The sequence below is a fragment of the Gobius niger genome, assembly GCF_951799975.1.
Source record: "Gobius niger genome assembly, chromosome: 10".
Lineage (NCBI taxonomy): Eukaryota > Metazoa > Chordata > Actinopteri > Gobiiformes > Gobiidae > Gobius > Gobius niger.
The window spans coordinates 28,309,766-28,322,002 of NC_136861.1; the positions used below are offsets into that span (position 1 = coordinate 28,309,766).

Here is a 12,237-nt window from a genome sequence, read left to right on the forward strand (position 1 = left end):
CCCGCACACTGCGTTCTGAATACGAGTAAAGTGTCCAATAGGGCCGCAACAGCCACAACTCCAGCGTGTGTGATTTCCCTCTACATATGGCTAAGGAAAACACATAAGCCCCCCTGATTTCGAGCATTACTGGATTAGTCATTTTGAGCTACTGCTTCCAGATGAGGCTGATCTCTGTGATACCGTGCTCTTAAATAAAGTGATTTGTTTGGTGTGAAAGTAAATCTAAATGTCAGTGGTAAGTATAGAGCCACAGAACTATATTTACTGCTGTTGACTCATCGTGAGTGTAATATGGATTATACGTCAGAAGATGAGCGTGAATCAAACCGAGCTGAGTTCCAGCTGAGGGCTGTTCACCAGAGCTGCCCCTCAGCTCCACCACAGCTCCACGGGCCACCAAATACTGGCTATTTTTAAAACGGCGTGACGTCACATCCAACACCACTCGGGCGTTTTCACATTTTCACTTGTTTACCCATGTCCAGTCATATGGGGGACAAATAAATTGGGAGAGAAGCTGTTGCTGAAGGAGGATCTCGAAATAGAAAACCCACAAATGTTAAAACGGATTTTTATTTGGTAGCTACTGGACTCACAAACCTGCTATGGTCTTTTGGCTGACAGTCCTCTCAAACGGACAAACATCAAGAATGTGTTTTTGAATATTGTCAACACTCTTCATTAAGGGAAAAAGAATTTGACCTTCATTTTTTCTGACAGAGAAGAATTTTGTGCCAGTTTTTGTTTCAGGTGGATAGGACCCGTCACTACACAGATATCACCTACAAATGAAGATGGATACCACAGTTACCATAGTTACCACCACAGAATAGGTTGGGTTCACACATGACATCCCAACTTTCCTAAGGTGATATTAGTGCGTATTTGACCTTTCAGTGAGCCAGCGGCTGTATGGGTGGTTTGCACCACGCCTTTATTTTCCATCACAGTGGCCTCTAGGGCGCTCCAGGATGATTTTTTTTTCAGGGTGACTGATAGGAGATGGAGATGGTTCAATCAGCAATGAAAACCAACCAGACACCATAAAAACAATTGGTCCTGGAGGCAACTGTGAAGAAAAGTAAAGGCGCCGTGCTAACCACCCATACATCAGCTGGCTCACTGAAAAAGCACTAATATCACCCTTTTTTCCCAGTTACAAAGCTACGTAATGCACCTTTTAAAATTGAGTTGGTGTAGCAAAAATCTTGTTTTGGTTAGTAACTATGGTAACCGACCTGAATTTCTGACTTGGTTTATGGCTAATATCTCTGTAATTGCTGAATCTATCCACATGAAACAAAAACTGTCACAAAGTTCAACCTCTTCTCTCTCAGCACAAATGAACTACGGTCAAACAAAAGTGGTGACGATATTTAAAATGATGTGCTTGATGTTGGTCAGATGAAGGGACTTTCAGCCATGAGACGAATGGGGCTGGTTTGTGAATCCAATCACTCCCAAATCATGATCAGGGTCAACATTTGTCTATTTCTGTCAAAAATGGTATCTCTTCCATTGACTTGCCCTGGCTTCTGCTCCAACTGCAATTATGAAATGACATTCTATATAATATCGTGAACGCAACCCTATTCTCAGCTGTCAACCACCTCAATTTTAAATCGATTGTTCAGGATGATGCTAGGTGCGGTGCCTAGAAATAGGACATATTTAGCGGCGCTTCACGGACAGATACCTGCTGATTTCATTCAAGAGATGAATTCACATGACGATAGGGTAACACACACATGTTTCTGTGTCTGCATGTTCGTCAGTGTAACGTGATTGCAAATGATTCTGAAGTCGAGCACGTACCATGGTCTGAAAGGTGGAGTGCAGCGCTGTGAGGAAGGGGGGCTTCCCGGACAGAGCCAGCACTCTCTTCTCCACCATGGTGCACTCCACGTCATCGTCCTGGATCACCACGTCCTTCTTCAGGATCTTTACGGCGTACAGCTCTTCCGTACCCTTCCGCTCGGCCAGCATCACCTACGGAACACAGAACACAACATGTCATCTGGCTGCCCTTGAATTGGACGTATAATGCGTCATAGTGGCTTAAAAGCATTCTGTCTGGGCACCACAGCATTGAAAAATACGAGACAGCATTTTTGGTCAGTGGCATGTTAGCCAATCAATGGGGCCGTGATAACTTGCAGAATGCAGAATGGCCACACTCTTCCCGGAGAAACCAGAAGAAAAAAAAAGTAATGCACTCAAAATTTCCCACAATGCATTCCACAATGGAAGAAAAAAACCTGTCAAAAGGCTTAATACACTTGACTTTTTTGGATCTTTTCGAGGACGCGTTATGTGGGCCGGTGCAGATAAGGTAAGGTGGATAGGATTATAAAAAGTGAGGGGGGAAAAAAAAACGCCCAGGGAAGCCAAGGGCAGGGGTAGCAGAAGGACAGCGGGGGTGATAGAGAAAGAGATTGGCAGCAGTCAAGCCATTCAGTCAAATCTGCTGAATCACTTCTAAAAATACGGACGGCATTGTGTCTTTTAGTCCAAGGTTAGTCTCCAGCTGTGCGCCGTCTCGCAAACTGAGGCAAAAATAAAAGTCTGTCTCCTCTCTGATGTTTCTCAATGTATTCTGTTCCGTCTTTGACTTCTATCTTTCTTGTTTTTTGCCCTTTATTGTGTTGACCTGTCTGTATCAAATAGCAAACAAAATGTGGGTCACATAGGAAAAGAGATCATATGTCAATAGTTTCCGGGGACGAGATCTACAGCCCAAAGATATCAGATGTTTTCATGTTCAGCTAAATGTGCCCATATTTGTAAAGTTAACTTGCCTTTCTTGTCGACAGACCTTTGTCAATTGAAAGTTTTATAACAAGGTTTGGTTATAAAATATTAATATCACAGTTTTTCAATTTGATGATGAAAGCTGTTGGTAGTTCAATGTTAGTTCTCTCATCAAAACACAGCTATGTTTTTGATGATAGAACAACATTGGACCATGGTAAAAACCTCTAAAAAGTCAAATTTAAAAAAACAAAACAACAACTGTCTATCTTGCAAGCCTGAGAACACCATCCCAACTGTGAAATACGGGGGTGGCAGCATCATGCTGCGGGGTTGTTTTGCTGCGGGAGGGACTGGTGCACCAAAATAGATGACATCATGAAGAAAGAAAATTATGTGGAAATATTGGAGCAAAATCAAATGGACAATGACCCAAAGCAAACTGCCAAACTGGTTACAAAGTGGCTTAAGGAGAACAAAGTCAATGTTTTGAAGAGGTCATCACAAAGTCCTGATCTCAATCCTGTTGAAAATGAATGGGCCAAAATACCTGCCAACTATTGTGAGAAGCTTGTGGAAGCAAATCCAAAATGTTTGACCCGAGTTATACAGTTTAAAGGCAATGTTACCAAATATTTAAGAAATATATGTAACATTTGGCGTTGTAAAAAGTAACATAAAACCGTGTACAAAATTATATATGCCATTCTTCTGGCATTTAGCAAACAGATTTTTTTTTTTTTTAATTCTAATTGACCTGAAAAAGTAAACATTAATTCTGGTTTCATGTCAGACAGTGAGAAATAAATGCATATCTGTCTTTTATATAGTGTATGCAAACATCTGGTTCCCACTGTAGCAATCTCTCCAGATTAGCAGAACAAAACAAGCACTGATCATGATTTGTTTTATAATGCAATATTGTTTTTAACAAAATTCAAGTGACAAAAAAAAGACACAAGGTACAGTATGGCTGAACCACCTTGTGAATGTGTGATCTCGGCAGGAAAGCGCTGTACATAAGGATCCTTTATCTCTGCCCAGATATGAGCAGCTTGATTGTTAGTAATTAGCCAAACACTACACGCATAAAAAAACAAGAGGTTGACCATAGTAGCCTCAGTACCAACTTGTTATTTATTGGGTAATTAAATTAACAACTACACTAATCATGCCATTGCTTCTACATGATAAAGCAGCCACAACACTGATGTGAAATTGCTCGCTTAAATCCAAACATTTTTCTCGGCTCGCAAATAGCAGCAGTAATCACGACTAAACAACGGACTAGTGCTTCAATTGATAACATGCTTTCAGTTTTTATCTTAAAAGCAGCCGCCCGAGGAGAATGTGAGAGAAAAATAGCTGTGCTTTTCATCAAACGGCTAGCAAGTCGTATTTGTAGTTCTCAAGGGGCTAATTGAGTTTAGGACCTCGACAAAGAATCTTTCATCCAATTGTATTTTATGTAGAAGTCGTTTTCTTCCAACACTGGCTCATCTGCATAAACAGACTTGTATATTTGTCACTCCGCGCCGTGCTCGGCTGATGAATGATTAATTAAATTTTCTGAGGCGAAAGGATAGTCAGAGCTCACCGTGTTAAACATACAGTATAGCGGTGTTGTAACAAATGCAACACATGATTAAAATCTGTTTTTATAAATAAAGAGCATCTGTGTAATTACAATAACAAAAACTTCACACGTCGCTTACATTGACTCAAATATTTTGTCAATGTAAGTTGTTAAAGGGGCTAGATGCAAGTTAGCCATTTTATGCTCACTACTGCCACCTCAGGCCATACATGTAACTGCACCTTCTATATTAAGCTCGTGCGTGATGGCACTTCGGACCCGAATGAACACCTTTTTGAGTGACAGTGCAGGATTTTAGAGGCAGTTGTGGTGATTATGTCTGGGCTCATTCTACACCTGTAGGGGGAGGAAAATACATAATTCACATTTTTAAACTCCGTATAGTCCCTTTAATGCTAGCCAAAGGAATATTTTTGTTGACTAAAATTAGATTAAAAATAATGTCAAAAGATAAAAACTATGAACACAGATATCCAGATTATTAAAAAAAAGAAAAAAAGAGTAAAAAAGAGAAAGGACGGAAAATATCTAAGCTTCAAGTGGAACATGTTTTTCTATGGAAAAGGTTACTACTGTCTTCTTAGTTTAAACTGTACTCTTCGAAATACCATGCCTATCGTGCAATAAAACATAAGTATATGTGAGGGAGACAGGGAGACCATTCAGCACATGCAAGAAGGGAAATCAGAAGGAATGTGAAAAGCAGACAAACACGAGCAGGCATGGCCTTATCCAATTTGCGGCCCCATAGGCAAGATTGGGCAAGTATAAGTAACAACTGCTGGACCAGAGCTCTCCCTACTAAATCCATAACCTGACGTCTCACCATCACGTGACGCTGAAGTACAGTTGAAACTAGTAAAACAGGTCAACAAACCCTCTGTGTGACTCAAAGTTCTAGTTATAACATTTCTAGTGACACTGTTTGAAAGAGGCCCACATGATTAAAGGTGCACTATGCAACTTTTTGTGCGAAAAAAAAAAGTTGATAATTGTGCGTATTTGACCTCGTAGTGACCCAGCGGCTGTATGAGTGGTCAGCATGGCATCTTTACTTTCCATCACAGTGGTCTCTAGGACGCTAAAGGATCAATTGTTTGAAAGATTTTCACCGCTGACAGAGCCTCTCACTAGAAAACCTACAAAACAACTGATCTTGGAGCGTTGTGCAGACCACCGTGATGGAAAATACATGCGCATACAGCCACTGGGTCACCACAAGGTCAAATACACACAAATATCAACTCTTTTTTTTCCACATAAAAAGTTGCATAGTGCACCTTTAAAAAGCTGACCAGGAAAATGTGAACTGAACTGTTGCACACTTTAAAGTTAACATGCGTAATTAGTCCTAATAAATGAAAAATATTTCACACGGCGAGGAAACTATTTTGAAAAAGTTGATTAATTATGTAAATAGACGCCTGGCAGTCTCATTACTGGACGTACGGGGGGGTTGAACAAAGAGCATTAAAAGTGACCTTAGCTCCACTCTTTCCCCTCCCGAGACCTGAAACTTCCACGGCGATGGAAGCTGCGTCTTATAAATATTCAGGTATGATAATAATGGGAGAGGTTGGGGCGAGTTTGGGCTTTCCGTGGGGACTCATGCGCAGATGGACAAAGACGTGCATTTATACAAAGCGTGTGATCTCCCGGAATCATCGGAATTATTAAAGTGCTTGGAACTTGTTGTGATAATATAAATAAATAAATGCAAGTTGAGGAAGGACGCCATCTGGACTCTTTTGATATCGACAAGGACAAGGTTAGCGCAGCAAAAAAAGCTCGAGGGGGGGGGGGTGAAACTACAGACAGAGGACGTGCTTTCGGGCCTACACAAGTCGAGCGCAAATTGGGGAAATTTCAGTCTGTTGCAAGGTCGCGAAGGTCCCCCCCGCGCGTTCTTCGTAAAAAATAAAGGGCTAACTCCGCGCTGAGTTGCGACGTTGTTATTGGCAAAGCCGTTTATTCCGAGACAGTTGTTCGGGGTCGTTTGACAGAAAAGCGGTCCCGCGGATATGAGCTGTCATGTGTCGTAAATGATGCCACAGTGTTTCCCGTGCTGACCTTGCAGAGCGGATTTACCCAGGGAAAACAGATGAGAGCACACGCCGACGCACTGCTGCTGTGTCGTCATGGAGAGTGGCACAATTTCAGGCTCCCCGTGTTATGGTCATACAGTGACCCGGTGGCTGTTTGGGTGGTTCGCCTGATCCTCTGCGGTGCTCCAGGACTGTTTTTCAAGGTGCCTGGTAGGTTTTCACTGCTGAAACAAGCTTAAAGCGTCATAGAGGACACCGTGAGCGAAAGTAGAAGCACTGTGCTCGACCACCCATACGGCCGCTGAGTCACTAAAAGGTCAACACGCACAAAAAAAGTTTCAATCTTCAGCTCTCAATATTTCAGATTAATTTAAATGTAATGCCCGCTTATGTATGTACGGCCGTAATACAGGCCATAATAATTCATTTACTGATTTTTAACGCCTTTTAATTCACCAAAGAAAGCCTGGATTGGATCGTTGTATATGGAAGTAGTAAAACAGTGCCGCCGCTCCCTATACGCTCATAACACGCTGCGTGTCGGGCATCAAGTGCTCCGAGGGGCACCACACCGAGGCCATTGTGATCCAGTGCCATTGTACAGTATTTGTGCCGATGTTATATTAACACAGCTGACAAAAGAACAGCCCGTATTCAGTGAGAACGTTAAGAAAGAAGGGTTATAGAAATGTGTGCCAATGCGATCGATGATACAACGCGTGTAGGAATCTGTGTGCCGTGGGAGGAGAGTGTACACACGAGGTTAGGGCACCAAAATGGCTTGCAGCGGCCCTGTACTCAAAGAACATGGTTCCATTAGATCAGTGGCTCCCAACCTTTTTTCCTTGAAGCCCCCCACCCCTGCGTGTGCTGCAGTCGGGCAGTGCCCCCCCTAGTCTGAAACTGAGCCCTCAATGAATGTATCAAAACACAAGAAGTAAGTATTTGAAGGGACTCGATGCAAGTTGGTCATTTTATTCTCACTACTGCCACCTCAGGTCTTACACGTAACTGCAGCTTCTATATTAAGCTCGTGCATGACGGCACTTCGGACCCGAATTAACACCTTTTTGAGTGACAGTGCAGGATTTTAGAGGCAGTTGTGCTGAACAGGTCTGGGCTCATTCTACACATTAGGACATTGCTGGAACATGTAGGGGGAGGAAAATACTTACTTTTAACATTTTAAACTCCGTATAGTCCCTTTAAGTATTTATTTCAAACAAATACACTGAAATCAGAGTGTTTAATGCACATCCTTTTTCAGTCATATTTGATCATTTTAAACATACAATTTGTTCAAATAATATCACGTATGATCTGACCCTCTGACCAGGAAAAGCTCTGGGCCCCCCCTGCAATCCCAGGTGCCCTCTGGGAGAGGCCCGACCCCCAGGTTGGGAACCACTGCCTTAGATGGACAGCAAATAGCCCTATGTTTAAGTAAAGTCCTGTATTGGCAAAAGCCCTCATGTTGGTATTAAAACTAAAAAAGGCAGATGCACATCTCCACTGAGGGCAAACAAATTCAAATACAATTCATTTTAAAAAGGTCCATCTCACAGAGTACAACTGCCTGTATCGGACTGTTTCTAACCGCGTTTCCAAGCACAGACCATACACTGCAATAGGGTCACAGTGGAGCGCCAATCTAATGCACACACCCCTGGACCAAGAGCTGCTAAATCCTCCCACTCAAACTCAGCCGCTCTTATACATTGACATCCATGTCTGTGCATTTTACATGAGCGCTGGGGTATATCTCCAGACCCCTCTACCCTCCGCCATATTTATCTGATCCCCTAACAGTCTCCGCGGTGCCTCAGACAGGAGCGCTCGTGCTTATCTGCCAGTGTTTAAGGAATCTCCGTGCGTAGCATATTCCAGTAACGATTGACCCTCGGCTCCGAGCATTGACGAAACCCGTGTTGCTTTAAATGCCTGTTACCATGGAAACAGGCAGCCGGCAACCGGGGTCCTGCCACATACGCACGCACACACACACGCAAACGCACGCACAATGCAGCCTCCCTGTCGCTTTCTGTCACTTTCTCTTGTTCCGTCCCCGCTGCTCTCAGCCAAGCTTTTACCCAATTTTCCGCGCTCTCCCTTCCCCTTCGTCATTCGTTCGCTCGTTCGTGTAGCCCCCCCCGCCCCCCCTCCCGACACGCAGCTTCTCCCCCCGTTCATTCAGACTGACGTTTTTACCTCTCTAAATTCATTCATGTCAACCTTGGCGCTACGCTGTCACATCTCTGTCTCTCCGTCTTTTCATCACTCTCTCGACTTGTCACCCCCCTTTTTTTTCACCCCCCTGATCGGTCCATCTGTCTTTGTCCGACAGACCTTCACCCTCGCTGACTCTCTCTTCCAGGAGGGAGGATTACACCTAAGATTGATCTCGTAATCACACTAAAGATAATTAAGCGTCGAATACCATTTGTTTATCTGGCGACGTCTGTTTTGATAACGGGTCATAGGGCGAGTGATTGAGGGTTTTTTCAACAGCTATAGCCCCCGGGGAGATGGGCCCTTAAATGAAGCTGCCCTAAGGCCATACTGAGTGACATTTCACCTTGTAAATGGAATGAATTACAAATATGAATGCCTTTGCGGGGGTTTGCATGGGTCTGGGCTCTCCTCAAACTTGACTTGTAACGTCGCCGGGAGCGGGACATCACCACCTCGTCTCCATGGAGATGTTGCTGCTTTACTTTGATCACGGGTAACTGTGTTTCATCACAAATTTGTTGCCTTTATTACATTGAAACACATGACATGCTGTGCAGTGAGGCTTTTTCCTGTTGTGGATGTCAGTTATGAAAACTTTTGATGATCCAAAATACAAGACTTGAAAAGCAATGTCTTGAACTGTTTATTGCTATGGAAACAGTCCTCATAGATTCAGTTCACATTAAAGAGCCTGTAATTTAGAGTCGGTGGTGCAGCTAAGATTCTATTGTGGTAACTATGGTAATGGGCAAAATGTTGAATTTCGGATTCGATTTATAGTAAATATCCCTGTAACGGCTGAACCTAGTCATATGAAACAAAAACTGTCACAAAGATCAACGTCTTCTCTCTCACTGCACTGATGAACGAAGGTCACATGACTGTCTCCTAAATGTGTCCAAAAGTGGTGACAATATTGTCACCTTGATGTTGCTTGATGTTGGTCAGATTGAAGAACTTTCAGATGAATGTGGCAGGTTTGTGAATCAAATCACTTCCAGATAATGATCAGGGGAAACAGTAGGAGATTTCGTTCCAAAAGTCTCTCCCACTGAGTTGTATTACAATGTACAATTGGCCTCTGCGCCGTATGAAATTATGACATGATATTCCAGAATTGGATGTCAGAATCTCAGATGGAGCAGAGGCCGATACAACTCTATGGCAGAGAAAGTTTTGAAAGAAATCTCTGAACAGAAAATTGACAAATGTTGAAAATGATTTTTTTTTGCTAGTGACTAGATTCACAAACCTGCCACATTCACCGTATGGCTTGTGGAAACCGTTATGAGACAGTAAATTGACCATATGTCATATGTGCTGAGAGAGAAGACACTGAACTTTGTGACACTTTGTTTCATGTGCGTTTTAATAGTTACCATAGATGCTATCATGGAATTCTTACCTGCCTGCCGCCTCAGTGTTGAAGTATAGGCTCTTTAAAGCAGTACTAAGTAACTCTTTCCCCTAGAGGCCATGAGCGCAACTGCAGGTGTAGTAGCAAGTTACGATTTTTTAACTTTTTAATTGTCTTGGAGAGTAAATACTACGCTGACAGGAAAGGCGAAGGGAGAGAGGGATATTGTACATCCAATTATACAATGGAAATCATTTTTTTCACTCAAACGTGGCTGTAAATACTGTTTAAAGTGATGCTAGCCCGCAGTTAGCTTTGCCCGTTAGCATGTTAGCCTCTTCTTCGTGATTCCATTAGTGTGTATTGTTTGCTCCGGTCCGGTGGCAGTCAAGTTGCAAGCATGGTTTTCTGGCCAGAGACACCAGGGGGAGATGAAAGACCCTCCAATCATCCCATACACACTTGGGGGACTACGAAAAGGATTTATTAAGGTAAACACGTTACTTAGTACTGCTTTAAAATGAACATATGCCCTTTTTATAGGATCATATGCAAAGTGGACGTTGTATAATAAGAAGGCTGACCAATAGGTAAGGATCTTCAATCAGCTCTGGGGACAAAATGAAAAATGATGTCTCACTCTCCCTTAACCATATTCTTTATTTGAAGTTCAAAGAAAGCTGTTGAACTAAAATGCCATATTTCCATATAGAAAAAGTATGTTCGAGCACTGTGCAGTTTACTTCAACTTTGTCAATGAGTGTGTGCATCTCTACAAATAATGGCCTTACCTTTCCGAAGCTGCCCTTCCCGAGCACCATCAGGAAGTTGAAATCGGCCAGTTTGACCCGATCTTGGTTGCCATTGGAATCGAACCGGGATGCCGCGTTGGCCGCCTTGCCGTCCAGGTTCTTTGGCCCGATTTTAGCTCTCTGCATCAAGAAGCCAAACAGCAAAATTAGACTATATGTAAAATGAGAAAGGCATTGCGCTTACTGAAACTTGAACCTCAATCTCCCACACTTTCCCTAAACAAAATGGCCTCGCGAACCACTCTTTTCGTTCCAGTAGTCTGTCTCCATTTGCAGGTGTCCTTCCGTCGCAGTCTCCGGCTCTGACTTTAAAAGGTTTTCTACTTCTCAATTGTCAAATATAATAAATCTCTCGGAGGTCACACTTGCCACTTCCTCATCTTCCGTCTTTCTTTTGTAACTCAATTTAATCATCTCCGCTCTCTTGTCCCTATATACCTTTGTCATAAAAAACACTGGGCCTGTTTTAACTTTTACAGCGACCTCGCAGCGCCGCTCCCGCATTAGCGCAAAAGAGACGAGGCCGGGTTAAATAGGACCGTATACTTTCTTATAAATCTTTTCCTGCTGATGCGGCTAATGCGCGGCGGCCGGCTGTAATTGCCCCTGTCCTTTACGTTCTGACAGAGGAAGGCGTCCCTGCGCAGCGCTTGTGTGCGACGCCAGCCTCGTCAGTGGATGAAAAGCCCCATCTTTCTCCATCTGCTCCCAAATAAACACATTCACGGCGGGCGGAGGAGGGACGCGAAAAGCAGCGGGCCACACGGAGCACGGCCTTATCAAACACTACAGAGACTGCGTTACAGCATGTGCCAGTTTGATTTATAATAAATATGCACAAATAAGCAAGAATGTCATGGTAAAACCGAATTGCCGTGCAGTGCTTACTAAAGCTGCCAAGAGTGTTGTGAAATTAATGTGTGTAGATACAGATGGCATTTTTGGAATTGCCCATAGGCTATGTGACCATGTTCGAAGCAGCCTGAGGGGGAAAACAAAGAGGGGAATAAAAGCAAAAAAACTTTCTCCCAACTACTAGCAAATGCTGAATTATCAATATATTTTCCTACTAAATAAAGACACAGAGCAACATGGAGGGGAGACAGGTGGTCAACAGCCCATAAATACTTAAAGGGGGGGTATTATGCAAAATCGACTTTTTCAAGCTGTTATTGTTAATGTTATTATGTCATTCCCTCATAAAAAACATTCCTGAAGTGTTGCCTTGGCACATTCACGTATTTTTGAGCAATCTGTAAAAACTCTGATGGCGGCCATTTTAGGGATAGGTTTGCCTGAGTCCTCCTAGGAACGCCCCCACCTCCTGGAGACGCCTCCGAGCTTTCGTCACCAGCCGAGTAACCAACCACTGCTCCTCAGCAGAACCCCCTCCCCACTGAGGCCACAGACAGCGTGTGGAGGGGGCGTGTCGGAAAGAGT

The 12,237-nt window shown here is 43.3% G+C and overlaps 1 protein-coding gene across 2 annotated transcripts in view; it reads right to left on the reverse strand.

Annotated features, from left to right (window-relative positions):
- prkcbb (protein kinase C, beta b) overlaps nucleotides 1-12,237 on the reverse strand; it is a 117,054-nt gene that overhangs the window by 34,306 nt on the left and 70,511 nt on the right. For both annotated transcript variants that reach the window (XM_079564013.1, XM_079564012.1), the window contains exons 9-10: nucleotides 10,777-10,917; nucleotides 1,819-1,992 (exon numbers count right to left, since the gene is read on the reverse strand). In XM_079564013.1, the coding sequence (XP_079420139.1) occupies nucleotides 1,819-1,992; nucleotides 10,777-10,917 (315 nt within the window). The remainder of the gene's footprint in view (nucleotides 1-1,818; nucleotides 1,993-10,776; nucleotides 10,918-12,237) is intronic.